The 17,094-nt window shown below is 39.7% G+C and overlaps 1 protein-coding gene across 1 annotated transcript in view; it reads right to left on the bottom strand.

Moving 5' to 3' along the window:
• NSUN7 (NOP2/Sun RNA methyltransferase family member 7) overlaps positions 1 to 16,528 on the bottom strand; it is a 60,245-nt gene extending 43,717 nt beyond the window's left edge. Inside the window, exons 1-4 of the mRNA XM_068543064.1 lie at positions 16,405 to 16,528; positions 15,474 to 15,877; positions 2,552 to 2,610; positions 1,722 to 1,852 (exon numbers count right to left, since the gene is read on the bottom strand). Of these exons, the coding sequence (XP_068399165.1) occupies positions 1,722 to 1,852; positions 2,552 to 2,610; positions 15,474 to 15,786 (503 nt within the window). The 5' untranslated portion in view covers positions 15,787 to 15,877; positions 16,405 to 16,528. The remainder of the gene's footprint in view (positions 1 to 1,721; positions 1,853 to 2,551; positions 2,611 to 15,473; positions 15,878 to 16,404) is intronic.
• Between the last annotated feature and the right edge of the window lie 566 nt (positions 16,529 to 17,094).

Raw genomic sequence — 17,094 nt, forward strand, 5'->3', positions numbered from 1 at the left:
GTGTCAAGGCAAGAGGTAGCATGGTATGTATTATGGGGAAAGGGAAATATCTGGAGAATCAGGAACCTTAGACAGTAGTATCTTCTGGTTCCTCTGGCCTCCTAAGCCATGGCCTTTGCTTGTCCTATTTCCTGCCTGGCTTGCTAACATTCTCAGCTAAAAATCTGCTGCTCATGAAACCATAGTCTGGTCTTTCTTACTTGGTTGGAGCCCTGTGGCTTTCCTAACCTCAGCTCCCATTATGCTCACTGAGACTAAGTTGAGACTTCCATGAACATCTCCTGAGTCCTGACTAAGTCAAACAGAAACTGAGAGCAGCTCAGGAAAGCTGAAACTCAGAGCCTGTCCCACAGCATACTGCCCCACCAACCTTTCTCTGATGTATCTGCACCCATCGTGGGTGCCCGTCCTCAGAGGCAGGTTGCCCGGTACTGGTATGGGGGGTGAAGTAGTTGCCCAGAAACCTCTGCAGTAATCAGGGGCAAGATCCTTACTTATCTAACGCAGAGGGTACATACATCTGATTGCTTTTGCTTTCCTCCATCTCTAAATTTCTCATGGCTACAAGTGACATGAGATATGACTATGTCATATCTTTCATCTTCTAGAGTACTTTAGCCACCACTCACTATCTTAAGTGGAAGGAGTAGTAGCATATAAATGGTTAAATCCTGGGCTCTAGAGTCAGCATTCCTGAATGTGTATTCTGGCTACTCCCGTTTCTAGCTCTATGGCATTAGGCAGGGTCCTTTAACATGTCTGTGCCTCAGTTTTCCCATGTGTAAAAATACAGGTTGGTAACAATATCTACCTCAAAGAGTTGTTATGTAAAGAGTTTCTTATAACAGTGATTGATACATATTAAGTGTTCAATAAAGGTAAGTTATTACTATAACTCCATTATGTGAGTCCTCTGGTCTCAACCTTCAATACTGTAAGTGAAACTGCTTGAGTTTCCCATAATAATATAAAATGAGATATGACAACTGTTTCAGATTATTCACCTGGTAAAAATCTTCCTACAAGATTGCTGTTGTTGCTATATTGTGCTTTCTATTAAGGTTCAACGATATAATAACAAAAGCCCTAACAACATTAGCATTTAACACTGATTGACCATCTACTAAGTGTCTGACTCTAAGCTCAGCATTTTACATGCATTAGTTTAATTACTTCTCCCAACGACCTTTTTAGGTAGATGCTATTATTATCCCCATACTAGGATTCTGCTGATATTTAGGATAAAAGGAAAACAAATTTAAAACATGTTAGTTTTGTTCTTAACTACTAACATGAAGTTGCAGATTTTTTTTTCAACTTGGAAGAGTGATAGGTTCTTATCTACTGTTGGAATTTTCTTGTTTGATACATGTTAGATTTTTTTAAAGAGCTATAAACAAAGCCAGGTAAACAAATAATAGCTGTTTCAAATGAAGTGTAACTTAAGTACGTGCTAAAAATTGTCAGGAATTTTTCACCATTTTCCAAATACTTACAAGTTGGATCTTACAATTCAAGCTTTGAAAAACAACTTGAATTTAAGCAGAATATTTACCCTGTTCAAGATTTGTTTGTAAAGGAACTCAAGAAACTTAAGAACTTTTATATTTTTTCTCTATAAAATTTTAATACTTATCTACACATCATATTGTATACAACTTCACCAGTGAAAATACCAATAATGATTTCATATAAAACATTGTTTTCACCTTTACAATTACCTGTTAAGAAGGTTCTCTACTTCTAGAACTTCCGCTATAGACTCTTCATTATCAGAAAGGAGACGAGCTTGAAATTTTCTATCTTGGAAATCATACAGCATCACAATGATAAGACTGTTCAAATGATCTGGCTACCAAGGGGAAACACACACAAAGAAAAGCATACAAACAATATCTAATAGCAATATTTTCCATTCCATTGTTTTTCATAAGAGAGCAGTCATAAAAATATGACTACTTTTACATAGTCTGGTTGAATTGGGAGATAGAAGAGGACTGCAAAGGAACCTCCCTGGTAGCACAGTGGTTAAGAATCCGCCTGCCAATGCAGGGGACACAGGTTGAGCCTTGGTCCGGGGAGATCCCACATGCCGCGGAGCAACTAAGCCCGTGCGCCACAACTGCTAAAGCACGCACTCCTAGAGCCCGTGCTCTGCAACAAGAGAAGCCACCGTAATGAGAAGCCCACGCACCGCAACGAAGAGTAGTCCCCGCTCACCACAACTAGAGAAAGCTCGTGCACAGCAACGAAGACCCAACACAGCCAAAAATAAATAAATAAATACATACATACATAAATACAAGAGGGACTGCAAACTAGAAAAAAAATCCAATGAAAAATAAACCTTTCAAAAAGGACAATTTTTGGCAGATTCATCAAAATGAAAGGAGTAGGATCTATATTAGAAGCCTTAGAAGTATGAGAGTTAAGGATGTGTTTTGAAGAAGTCTCAGCATTAAACAAACTAGTTATTTAAATCTGAAGGCTTTTTAGTACTTTCTAAATAACAACCACGAGACAGGTAATTATATAAAAGTTATACACTTACTATTGTGGTGCTTGGGAAGATATAGCTGTCTATTAATATAGTTTCCAAAATATCTTGAACTACAAGACAAGGAAAATGTCTGTTACTGAAAATTCCAAAGCTGAAAATGAAAACCTTGGAATCAAAATACACTTTGGACAATGCTATAAAATACTTTTACTTTCGTATCTAAAACACACCTAATTCTTGATAAAGACTCAAATTACAATGACATGATGAAATATTTGTAATCTTTATGAATCCTGGACCCCTGTGACTCAGGCTCCACATGGAATCAGTCAAAGGAGCATTATCTGAATAGCTAAAGTAGTAATAAAGGAATTCCAACCTTTAATTTATATCGCTTGAAAAACATTACAGAGGATCTAATTTATAATGTCTTATCCTCTTTATGTTGGATATTGTTGGATTCAATTTGCTAATATTTTATTATACAGGGCACATGAGTGCTCTTTTTGTTATAACTACTTAACTATATATATATATATATCTCACATAACAAATGCTTTAATAAACATAGATTTTTGTTCTATGTTTATGTTCATGAAGGATATTGGTCTATAATTTTCTTTTCATAATATCTTTGTCAATGTTGGTATCAGGGTTTAAACTCTGGAAGAGTTTGTGTTAAATTGGTGTTATTTCTTACTTAAATATTTGGTAGAACTCACTAGTGATGACATTGATAAGATGACATTTAATCTAAGTCCCAAATGACAAGGAGTTAGCCATGTAAAGATCCGGAAGAAGAGAGCATTCCAGGAAGAGGGGTAATTGCAGAGGTACTAAATGAAAACACATGAACACATTTTAAAACCTCCACAGGGCACAGGAATGTTCTTTTGTTATAACTACTTAACTTTATATATCATATAACAAATGCTTTAATCAGTTAACAGGAAGCTAAGACAGCATCAATTCATTCAACATTTATGGAACACCTCCTATATACACAATACACACTGAATTTCAGTTTTTATCTGGGGGATGGGAAAACTAAAAAGAATTGACAAACTTGGGAGCACAGACTCCAATTTTCATAGGAAATATTTCAGGTATCATTACCCATATTTTAGCCACCAATTGTGGCTGTACTGTACAAGGCAATATCCCCATTTCACTTACAAGGAAAATGAAGTTTACAGTTTCACACCCTTAGTACTCGCAAACCAATTCCTATCTACTTCACAGTTTCTCAGCATGAGTCCCAATTTTTGTCACAGAAAATATACTCGTCATAAGAATGAAGGACTTCTAAGATAGCACACCTGCATAGGCTGTAGAACTTTGAGCAATGGAGTTGCTGGACTCCTAAAAATAGGAGCAGTAGAACGAAGGAAAAGAAGACAGAACATGATTTTGCCAACACTGCATTTTTTTCCTAGGGCTCTTGTCAAAACTGACAATCTCTGGGCTGTCTCTAATACTGTGCAGAATGCATTGCCTTTATATATCTATAGTTTACAGAACATTCTCACATAGCAATATCAACATTAATTATGTATACTCTAGATAGTGCTTTCTATGTGCTAGACACTGTTCTAAACGCTTTCCATATATTAATTCATTTAACCCTCACAACAACCCTATGAATTAGGTACCATCATTATCCCATTTTATAGAGTAGGAAATGAGGCACTGACTGGTTAAGTAGTATTTTCATAGTCACACAGCAAGAGTCAGATCAGGGACTCAAACTCGGGCAGTCCGGCCCCCAAGTGCACGCTCCTCACCGCATTATGCTGCCTATCATCTACTCACTCTTACAACAAACCATACTGGCTAAATAAAACACACTGCTAATGACTGACGTGGGTTATCAGGACTTATTTGAAGATGGCAAACCTTACCTATCCTAGTTCAGCACAATAGCTCCAATTATCCCTAGTGCCCCACTAATTAAAGCCTCTTCTCTTTAGTCTGTTGAAGGGAACTCTCAATCCTCATTCCTCATGTTTCCAATGCAGAAGGCCTTCCCTAGAGAAACACCCTTGGACTCTCTCCCTACCCCTTACTCATCACTCCATGTGAAAAGAAAATTGAGCTTATTTAATTAGTGAATTTGGAAGAATGAACAGGGGCATATATCACTCCCTCCCCCTTCCAGTCTTTGTCTGCCAGTGTTTCTGCAGGAGGTGGGCATGCATTGCAGACTGCTCTTTGCCATGCGCCTTGCATGAGTTGGGTGGAGGGATCTGCAATTCTTCAGCTGTGTCTGGATTAGATGGGAAGTTCTAATTCAGGAATAAAGTATTTGCAAGCCTGCTTGACTGAAGATCTAAAGCCATGTCCCCGGACATCTTTTTTTTTTTTCTCTCCATGGGTTCCAAACTCAAGTGTAAAAGGAGGAGTGCTATTTATTGGACCCCTAAAACTCACACAGTCTGTCTGATCATCCCTCCTGTTCTGGAAGAAAGATGGAAGGTATTTCTTCTTTTGACTCTCCCCTAGGTTCTCCTTCTCTATTTTTATTGTGTTCATAGAGTTTCCTTCAAATGATCCACTTTATATAATTCACTTCCAGAACTTTCATTTCAAGGATGCCAAGGCTGAGGGGGATCAAGAAGGTGGAGTAGGAAGATGTGGAGCTCACCTCTCCCAATAAACAGTTCAAAATTACTTCTACATGTGGAACAATTTTCAGGGAAAACTAACTGGAAACTGGCAGAAGAACCAAGGCAGCAAGAAACAGCTCCACGTAACCAGGCAGGGACAGAAAAAAAAAAAAAGCATCAGGTTGGGAACTGAGCCCCCAGGAGGGACCTCTGTAAGGAAGAGAAGGTCCACACAGGTGGACTCTCGCCCTGGGGAGTAAGCAGGTCGAACCACAATCTGGGCATACTAGTCCTGGGGTCCTGAGCAGAGGAGACAGGCCCCCTTGTCTGCTGAGAAATCCACTGGGACAGACAGAGGGCTGGAGAAGCCTAGGCTCTACTCGTGAGGAGTGACCACATGCTGGCTTGCTGACAACCAGGGCACAGAGAGCCTTGCACTGGCAACTGCCGCCTTGCCCCACTTCCCAATCCAAAGGGGCGAACACCCTGGCCCCATTCAGTCCACACCACAGCCTGGCATGAAATCTGGGCAGAGACTCAGTGTAGCTGCATAGAGACAGACCAGGACACCTGGGTTGTGATCCGGGTGGAGCTGCAGAGGCCACTGTCAGCATGCATGTGAGGCAGCACCACAGGAGCCTGCAGTGGCCAAGTGCTGAATCTTGGGCATATAGGCCCTAGGAGAGAACTCAATCTAGCTACCGCAGAGATGGCTGGGAGGTCCTGGGGCGTGGTCTGGGTGGAATGGTGACAACCACTGTCAGCAAGCTCAGGAGTAGCAGTGGTTAGTCTCCTAGCAAGAATACCCCAGTCTGCCCACACCACACCGCAGCTCAGCGCTAGATATAGGGCAGACAGGTCCTGGGAGTCTGCCACAGAGGCAGCCCAGACCTCAGGCAGCAGCACAGCCACCTCAATTCCTGCAGCCACAACACCCCGACCCTCAGCCCCAGCCTACTCCACACCATAGCCTTTACCTAGATCTGAGACAAACACAACAGAGAAAAGGACACAACCCTGGGCTGCTTCTGAGTGGAACTATGGATGCCTACACAGGCAGCACATAGGTGCTCTGTGACCGTGTGGGCGTCACTTGCTTCAGAAATCACCTCCTTTGGGGCACAGCATGTACTCAAGGGCAATGGAGTCCGACTGAACCCAACCCTCAAGCCTTCTACCCCAACAACTGGGGAGCAGACCCTGCCCCTGACAGGGCAGTGACAGCCACGGAGCAGAGAGAAAGCCCTGCCTCACATCCAGTACAGGATCTGGACACCAGAATACCAGCCACACTCCCATCAAGGGGATAATGGCCAGCACACCCTGAAGTCTATACCAAAACCAGCCACTGCGCCAAAAACACTGGACACACACAATCTACGCAGGGACACTCCCACATAAAAACACCCTTCAAGGCCACCGTAGATAACTGTTCCTCCTAAATTCATAGAGACAGAGAAAGTTAAGTAAAACAAAAAAGCAGAGGAACTACTCCCAATTAAAAGAACAAGAGAAATCCCCTGGAAGAACAAATAATAAAACAGAGCTCACTAGTCTACTAGACCCTGAGTTCAAAAAGGAGACAATAAAAATTCTAACTGAATTAAGAAAGAGTATCGATAGAAATGCACATCACTGTAATGAGGAACTAGAAGCTATAAAGATGAACCAATCAAAAATAGACAATTCAATTGCTGAGATTAAAAACCAATCTAGAAGCAATGAAGAGCAGACTAAATGCCACAGAAGAATGAATAAGTGACCTGGAAGAGAGCATAATGGAAATCACTAAATCAGAAGAGCAGACAGAAAGACAATGAAAAAAAAATGATAGCGACATACGAGATTTATGAGATAATACAAAACGTGCCAACCGATGCATAATAGGTGTTCCAGAAGGGAAAGAGAAAGAGAATCGAAAGTGTAGTTGAAGAAATTATGGCTGAAAACTTCCCAAACCTAAACAAGGAAACAGATATCAGGTACAGGAAGCACAGAAGGTCCCAAACAAGATGAACCCAAAGAGACCCACACCAAGACATATCATAATTAAAACGACAAATTTATTTTATTTTATTTTATTTGGTCACACCACACAGCTTGCAGGATCTCAGTTCCCTGACCAGGGATCAAACCCGGGCCACAGCAGTGAAAGTGCCAAGTCCTAACCACTGGACCACCAGGGAATTCCCTAAAATGACAAATTTAAAAATAAAGAAAGGATTCTAAAGGCAGCAAGAGAAAAACAGAGTCAGTTACAAGGGAACCCCCATATGGCTATCAGCAGATTTCTCTGCAGAAAACTTCACAGTCCAGAAAGGAGTGGCATTATATATTCAAAGTCCTGAAAAGGAAAACCTGCAACCTAGGATACTCTACCCAGCAAGATTATCATTTAGAACAGAAGAAGAGAAAAAATGTCTTAGACAAGCAAAAACTAAAAGAACTCAGCAATATTAAACCTACCCTAAAAGAAATATTGAAGGATATTCTCTAAATAGAAAAGAAGCAAGAAACTATAGGAAAGGTAAAATCACAATAGGAAAGGCAAATATATAAAAGGATTGAAGATCACTTAAGTCAGTACACAGATTAAAAAACAATCAAAAAATTATAAAAGCAATTATAACTACAACTAACATAAAAAAGATATGCATGAAGATGTAAAATAGGACAGCAAAATCACAAAATGTGGGTGAGGGGAGTATAAAAATATAGATCATTTAGAATGTGTTTGAAGTTGAATGACTATCAGTTTAAAGCCAGTAGACACAGCTGTGAGTTAACATACTTGAACTCCATGGTAACCACAAATTTAAAATATACAGTAGTTTCACAAGAACCAAAAAGAAAGTAACTCAAGCATACTACAAAAGCAAATTATCAAACCACAAAAGGAAAAACAAAAAGAAGAAATAAAGAACTATAAAAACAACTGATAAACAAGGATTAAATGGCAATAAGTACATACCTATCAATAATTACCTTAAATGTCAATGGACTAAATGCTCCAATCAAAAGACACAGCGTGGCAGACTGGATGAAGAAACAAAAACAAAAACAAGAACCCGTAGTGTGCTGCCTATAAGAGACCTTCCTTCAGGGTGAAAGACACACAGACTGAAAGTGAGGGGATGAAAATAGATAGTTCATGAGAATGGAAACACAAAGAGAGTGGGGGTAGCAATATTCACATCAGACAAAATAGACTTTAAAACAAAGTCCATAAAGAAAGACAAAGAAGGGCATTATATAATGATAAAGAGATCAATACAAGAAGATAATATGCTCATTAACATATAATCCTCCAATACAGCAGCACCTAAACATATAAAAGAAACACTAACAGACATAAAGGGAGAAACTGACAGTAGTAGCCAACCTTAACACCCCTTTGACATCAATGGACAGATCATCCAGACAAAAAATCAGTAAGGCAACAGAGGTTCTAAATGATACAATCAGTTGAATTTAATTGATATCTACAGAACACTACATCCAAAAAAAAACAGAAAATAGATTCTTTTCAAGGGCACGTGGAATGTTCTCTAGGACAGACCACATACTAGGTCATAAAACAAGCCTCAACAAATTTAAAAGGATAGAAATTATTTGAAGCATCTTATCTGACCACAACAGTATGAAACCAGAAATCAACCACAGAAAGAAAAACAGGAAAAGAATGAACACATGGAGACTAAACAACATGCTACTACGAAACGAATGGGTCAACAATGAAATCAAAGAAGAAATCAGGAAATGCCTCAAGACAAGTGAAAATGAAAACACAACCTCACAAAATCTATGGGATGCTGCCAAAGCAGATCTAAGAGGGACATTCACAGTGATCCAGGCCTTTCTCAAGATACAAGAAAAATCTCAAATAAACAACCTAACCAACCACATAAAAGAATTAGAAAAAGAAGAACAAACAAAACCTAAAGTCATCAGAAGGAAGGAAATAATAAAGATCAGAAAAGAAATAAATAGAGATCAAGAAAACAACAGAGGGACTTCCCTGGTGGCACAGTGGTTAAGAATCTGCCTGCCAGTGCAGGGGCATGGGTTTGATCCCTGGTCCGGGAAGATTCCACATGCCGCAGAGCAACTAAGCCCGTGTACCACAACTACTGAAGCCTGCGTGACCTACAGCCTGCATGCCACAACTACTGAGCCCACATGCTGCAACTACTGAAACCCATGTGCTCTAGGGCCCACATGCCACAAGTACTGAGCCCGTGTGTGTAACTACTGAAGCCCGTGCTCCTAGAGCCCTTGCTCTGCAACAAGAGATGCCACCGCAATGAGAAGCCTGTGCACCACAACAAAGAGTAGCCCCTGCTCGCTGCAACTAGAGAAAGCCCATGCGCAACAACAAAGACCCAACACAGCCAAAACGAAATTTTAAAAAATAATAAAATAAAAAAATAAAATAAAGTAAAATAGAAAACAACAGAAAAGTTCAATAAAACCAAGAGCTGTTTTTTGGAGAAAGATAAACAAATTCAACAAACCTCTAGCCAGGTTCAACATGAAGAAAAGAGAGAAAACCCAAATAAACAAAATAAGAAATGAAAGAGGAGAAGTAACAGCTGATACAGAAATACAAAAAAATCATAAGAGAATACTATGAACAGTTATATGCCAACAAACTGGACAACCTAGAAGAAATGGACATTTTCTAAAAACATAAGACTTGCGAGAACTGAGTCCAGAAGAAACAGATAATTTGAACAGAACAATCACCAGACGTGAAATAGAATCTGTAATTAAAAAAAAAACTCCCTGCAAACAAAGTCCAGGATCAGACGGCTTCACTGGGGAATTCTACCAAACATACAATGAAGAAATTATACTGATCCTTCTCAAAATATTCCAAAAAATTGAAGAGAAGGGAACACTGTGAAATTCATTCTATGAAGCCACCATCACTCTGATATCAAAACCAGACAAAGACACTACAAAGAAAAGGAAATTATAGGCCAATATCTTTAATGAATATAGATGCAGAGATCTTCAAAAAAATATTAGCAAACTGAATACAACAATACATAAAAAGGATCATACATCATGACCAAGTGGGATTCATGCCAGGGTCGTAAGGATGGTTCAACATATGCAAATCAATCAATGTGATACACCACATTAACAAAAGGAATGACAAAACCACAAGATCATCTCAAAAGACGCAGGAAAGCATCTCATAAAATTTGGCATTATTCCTAATAAAAACTCTCACCAAAGTGGGTATAGAGGGAACATATCTCAACATAATAAAAGCCATTTATGACAAACCCACAGCCAACATAATACTCAAGAGTGAATGCCTTCCCACTAAATTCTGGAACAAGACAAGGATGCCCACCCTCACCACTTCTACTCAAATAGTACTGGAAGTCCTAAGCCCCAACAATCAGATAAGAAAAAGAAATAAAAGGTATCCAAATTGGAAGGGAAGAGGTAAAACTTACACTATTTGGAGATGACATGATACTCTATATAGAGAATCCTAAAGTCTTCACACAAGAACTATTAGAACTAATAAATGAATTCAGCAAGGCAGCAGGATACAAGATTAATATACAGAAATCTGTTGCATTTCTTTACACTAACAATGAAAGAGAAAATTTTAAAAGTTATATTGTTTATTGCATCCAAAAAGAAAACAAAAAAAACCCTAGGAATAAACTTAACCAAGGAGGTGAAAGACCTATACACTGAAAATTATAAAACACTGATAAAGGAAATTGAAGATGATTCAAAAAAATGGAAAGGTAGTCCACGCTCTTTGACTGGAAGAATTAATATTGCTAAAGTGAAGCACTCTACAGATTTAATGCAATCACTATCAAAATACCCATGACATTTTTCAAGAATTAGAACAAATAATCCTAAAATGGATATGGAACCACAAAAGGCCCAGAACTGCCAAAGCAATCCTAAGGCAAAAGAACAAAGCTGGAGGTATAACCCTTCCAGACTCTAGACTATACTACAAAGCTACAGTAATCAAAACAGTGTGGTACTGGCACAAAAACAGACATATAGATCAATGGAACAGTATAGAGAACCCAGAAATAAATCCACATACCTATGGTCAACTAATCTATGACAAAGGAGGCAAGAATATACAATGGAGAAAAGACAGCCTCTTCAGCAAGTGGTGTTGGGAAAACTGGACAGCTACTTGTATCAATGAAATTACAACACTCCCTCACACCATCCATAAAAATAAGTTTGAAATGGCTTATATTACTAAATATAAGACATGACACCATAAAACTCCTAGAAGAGAACACAGGCAAAACATTCTTGGACATAAATCATAGCAATATTTTCTTAGGTCAGTCTCCCAAGGCAATAGAAAAAAAAGCAAAAATAAATAAATGGGACCTAATCAAACTTAAAAGCTTTGAAACAGCAAAGGAAACCATCCGCAAAACAAAAAGACAACCTATGGAATGGGAGAAAATATTTGTAAACAATGCTACCAACAAGGGCTTCATATTCAAAATATACAAACAGCTCATACAACTCAGTACCAGAAAAACAAACAATCCAATCAAAAAGTGGGCAGAAGACCTAAATAGACATTTCTCCAAAGAAGACATACAGATAGCCAACAGGCACATGAAAAGACGCTCAACATCACTGATTATTACAGAAATACAAATCAAAGCCACAACGAGGTATCACCTCACACCAGTCAGAATGACTATCATCAAAAAGTCTACAAACAATAAATGCTGGAGAGGGTGTGGAGAAAAGGGAACCCTTGTACACTATTGGTGGGAATGTATATTGTTGTAGCCACTATGGAAAACAATATGCAGGTTCCTTAATAAAACAAAAAATAGATCCATATCATCCAGCAATCCCACTCCTGGGTATATACCCAGAAAAGATGAAAACTCTAATTCAAAAAGATACACGCACTCTAATGTTCACAGCAGCACTATTTATAATAGCCAAGACATGGAAACAACCCAAGTGCCCATCAACAGATGATTGGCTTAAGATGCGGTATATATATACAATGGGATGCTACTCAGCCATTAAAAAAGGAATGAAATATTGCCATTTGCAGCAACATGGATGGACCTATAGAACACTGTACTTAAGTGACGTTAAGTCAGACAGAAAAAGACAAATACTATCTGATATCACTTATACGTGGAATCTAAAAACAATACAAATGAATCTATATATAAAACAGAAACAGACTCACAGACATAGAAAACAAACTTATGATTACTAAAGGGAAAACGGGGAAAAGGAGGGACAAATTAGGAGTATGGGATTAACAGGTACAAACTACTATGCATAAAATAGATAAGCAACAAAGATTTACTGTATAGCACAGGAAACTATATTCAATATCTTGTAATAACCTGTAATGGTATATAATCTGAAAAAAAAAATAACTGAATCACTTAGCTGTAACCTGAAACTAACAGAATATTGTAAATCAACTATACTTCAGTAAAAAAAAAAAGAATGCCAAGGCCCTCTTGTAATTATAAATATAGGTACATGGGGTTTTTGTATCTGTGGAAGGAGGGAAACTTTGACAACCTTCATAGATGTTGTCATACATTGTTGCTGGGAGAATTAAGCACCGTCTGTAAGACTCCTTTGAGAAGGGACAATAGAAAGCTGTACCTGGTCTCTTCTGGACTTTGTCCTGTGTATATTTTTCCAGTGCTGATCTTAATCTTTATCCTTTCATTGTAATAAACTGTAACCATGAGTGTAACAGCTTTACTGAGTTCTGTGAGTCCTTCTAGTGAATCATGGAACCTGAGGGTGGTCTTGGGGATCCCTGACTACACATACTTATTCCCAAAGCCATAACCAGACCATATATTAAGTATTTGCTAGGTTTTTCACTGACAGGTTACATGATTTTGAAATGACCGAGTTAATGCCACAGCCAGTTCCTCGGACTGAGAGGTCATCAAATACTATTTACAACTAGAGAGGCTGGAGAAAGAATTAAGCCAGGAATAAGATCAACAATTTCAGGAACATCTCTTTCTTCAATTTTTTTCTTAATGGGTTGTTCATTAATTTACTTTTTAAGAAATCGTTTTGCCAGTTTTTCTTCTGTTTTAATATTTAATAGTCCTTGAAACATCCAGAGATACTTTTAAAAAATAAATTAGCTGCTAGTACTCTACTTCTTTGACATAAGTCAAACTTAATAGGAATAGGTTACTCTTCATTACCTTCTTTAGCAGAAAATTGACCTTGCGGTTATTTAGCAGAGTGAGACTAGTGGTGGTCATTTCAACAAACATGATTCTGTGCCCTTTAAACCTTTAAAAGATTAATCAGAAAAATACACTCTCTGCTTTGAAAGACCTTATACACAAAGGACATCAACAAAAGGGCAAATAATAAAACTGGAAAACATAAAACACAACCAAAAAAATACACTTAACATTTGTATAGATTTTTTTCTTTATACTTCCTTAAAAATATATGGTAATATGATCCAATTATCTGTTCACAAATTCACAAACAAAAGAGACCATTACCCAAGCTCTCTTTAGTCTGTACATTAACCTTTTCAGCTTTACTGCTCCTATAAAACCTTAGAAAAGAAATCCTCAGTTTTCTCTCCTGAACCATGATTCCCTGAACCTATACTGTATAAGCCAGATGTGAGTTTACAAAATATTACATGTGAAAGTATTAATAGAACACTGATAATACAAAAGACAAAAGTGAAATGCATAAGAGTCTCCAATATTTTAAAGCAAAATATCAGGTTCTTAATTATCTTGGAAACCCACTGAACTTAGGAATTCTAGTTTTATTCCATTTGAACATTGAGAAATTATTCAGATGATAATTTAAAGATATTATTATCATTAAGAAGAAAATAATAGTTGTACCAAGTAAACAACCAAAGCCATCTCATCTTAGAATTTGAACTTATAAAAATGAACATTTCAAGGAAAAGTAGGTTTATAAAGGCCTATGACAGTAATTTATCTAAATGGGAATTTCTGGGTTATTAAAAAATGTCAGTCACAAGACCCTTTCATAAAACAGAAATATAGATCGAGAGAAAGAAAAAGGTAATCTACCATACACATCACTATAGCATGACCATCTAGTCAATGCATTAATTTTACAAAGAATAATTTCAGGCTTTTATAATTGATTTCTAAAGGTAAGATTCAATATTCTATCGGGAAAAAAAATGTCTATAATAGAATTTTGGCATTACCATTAAATATCAACTAATCAACATAAGTGCCTAGTCTGCATTTCATTGTTGCAAGGAGAAAATGTTCAAATGTTCACCTGACTCATGATTTAAAGTACAACACTCTGGTTGGTCTTTAAATCTGCATTTTAAAAAGGAAGAGGAGGGAAGGGATGAAATAGAATCTGAAAGATTAAACTGGAGGAGGGAAAAATGGCTAAGATAGATTTGAAAAGAAAAAAAAAAACGATCACAAGAAGAAAATAAAGAAACGAAAGCCAAAGAGTAGTTGCCTCTTAACATCATATAAATTTTTCTCTGTGATGGCAAATTCCTGGCTTCAGAGTTGAGCTACCTCATGTCTGCAGACAACCAAAAATATACATTCGTATCTGAGTAATTAATGGGACATTTTAATTCACTGAACAATTGTTAACTGCCTCTGTGCAAGGATGTACAAGGCCCAGTAAGTACTAACACTACGCAACTACATGCAAATGAGTGATGCCCTTTCTGGGTATCTCTTTAGGAAGCTCATCATTTCAGCCAGGCTGCCAATACTCCAAACATTTCTGTAACTTCTTTTGGAATACTCAGTACACAAACCAATATAAACTTTATAGTTTCTATTGTATTATAGTTTATAGCTAGTACAGAAACATGTCTCCAGGCCCTTTGACTGCTCTCACAGTAAAAATATTTGATTCTGTACTGGAGTCAACTCCATACTCAGAAGTTGATCATTACCCACCATTGAGGGAATCTGCAACATTACACCTCAAATCCTGGCGGCAAGTTAGAAAGGGGACTTTTACAAAAATTTGAAAAAATAAATTTACAAGCTTCCAAAATTAAAGCGAATGGCAGTGAATCGGATCATCTTAACTTGATTTAATTTTGATCCATCTAAGGACAAGGCGCGGTTCTAGGCACAAGGAAATCTGCAGAGAAAAAAACGTTTCTGGCCTGAAAGAGCTTGTTGTACAGGGAAACTCTCCTAATGCTTGCACATTTGCAACTGACCAAAGATATTCATAAGCCTAAAAACAAAACCTGGTGTGTGCATGAGGGGGCAGGAAGGGGGACTGCACTCCACAAATTCTCTCATTATTTTCCGTTAGTGCTGACTGCCAAAACTGGTGCTACTCACACTTCAGGGCACTGAAAGCCAGCTCATAGGACAAACGCTGAAAGGATTCATCCTCAGACACGGTGGAGGACGGCAGGGGCTCATTCCCATACTTTATTAAGACTTTCTCTGGTGACTTTTCGAATCGAATGCCCTGAAAAATGTTCGCTGCCATAATGTAAACGGAGTCCGGATAGCCAGTTTTTTCGGGCAAACCAGTTGAGGTTTTTTCGCTGTACGCTGTGTCCCCTGACAGTGCCAGAGAAGAGAGTTGGGAGATCTCCTCGGTAGTTTTTTCTTCCGAAAACTCCACTTCACTGGCGGAGTTAAGCATGTTTGCCCCTTCACTGTCGTCAGTAACTCAAGCTTGAATTACAATTCAGATGTCCCAGGAAATGGTTTTCCTTGTACCTGAAGCATCGTCTCTGAAAAGAAAAGATTATCTCGGTAAATCACTATTTCTGCAGGACCACACTTGGTGGCCCACCTTGTGTGGCCCTAAAGACCAAGAGGTGGCATTTACTGGCCGACCCGAGTATCCCATACTTCGAGCCGGGCAAGTCCCAACGAAACCTCCACACACTCACAAAGGGAGAGGGGTGGAGACGGCTCCGAATCGCCTCCGAAGCGACGAGACTTTTACCGAGGCCCGTTTGGGAGCGTCTGCGGCCCCTCGGGCGCTCCTTTCACTGGCTCCCGCGAGTCCTCCCTCACCCCAGAGGGCGGAGGTTCCCCGGGGCTTTGGGGACAGAGACGCTGCAGCCGCAGCACTTCGGGCACCTGTGGCTGGGGCCTGAAACAGCGCCCTCGGGAGCCCCGGGACTGCGGGGCTGAGGCGGCGACCCGCGCCGGCAGTTTGGTTCAAATGAGCCTCTCCCACCCGCCAGGGTCGGGGCAGGGGGGTCGCGACCCCGGCACTCGCTTCGCTCCGGTTCCCGGAGGGAGGACTCGCCTCAGGGCTTCGCCCGCCCGTGCGCTGTCGCCGGTGACGGACGCGGCGCCGGAGCACGGTGGAGCGCGAGGCTGGTGAACCAGTCGACTCAGGCCGCGGAAAGGTAGGCCTCCCCTGCCTGTAGCAGTCCGCCGGCCCAGAACTCGGGTCTCCTTGGCAACCAAGGTGGGGGAGGGAACGCCGCCGGAGGGCAGGGCACGCCGCCGGAGGGCAGGGCAGTTCCCGCGGGATTTGGCCAGAGCCTACTTTTTCTCAGCAAGTTGCTCTTCCTCCCTCGTTCCGGGACGCTTGTGTCAGCCCTTCGTGGGGTTGAAGGCCCCTGCACAGTTGGACCGCGCCATCCTGAGCGTCCTCGACTTCCCCAGATTCACAGGTGGCCCCTTTTCCCCAACACGTCCCCTGCGGTCTCCTAGAAAGCAAGAATTTTGTATCGCTGACAACACCCAGTTTAGCGGATTTAGCGGGGGCGCAGGAAATGTTAAAACAGATGAGTGTAGAACTACGGAAGAAAAGGAAAAAAAGGGACTAGTCGACTTTATTTCCACGCTTTTTAGAACAATAGATACCACATTAGACGGACCCTTCCAGAGCAAGTTGTGTAGAGACCTTTGCCAATTTAAGACCGCATCTCTCCTTTCCAGGAGTTGCCTGCAAAGAAAGATGCTGCTGAAATGGGCCTACAAAAAATCA

The sequence above is a fragment of the Eschrichtius robustus genome, chromosome 4 (genome assembly GCF_028021215.1).
Source record: "Eschrichtius robustus isolate mEscRob2 chromosome 4, mEscRob2.pri, whole genome shotgun sequence".
Taxonomy (NCBI): Eukaryota; Metazoa; Chordata; class Mammalia; order Artiodactyla; family Eschrichtiidae; genus Eschrichtius; species Eschrichtius robustus.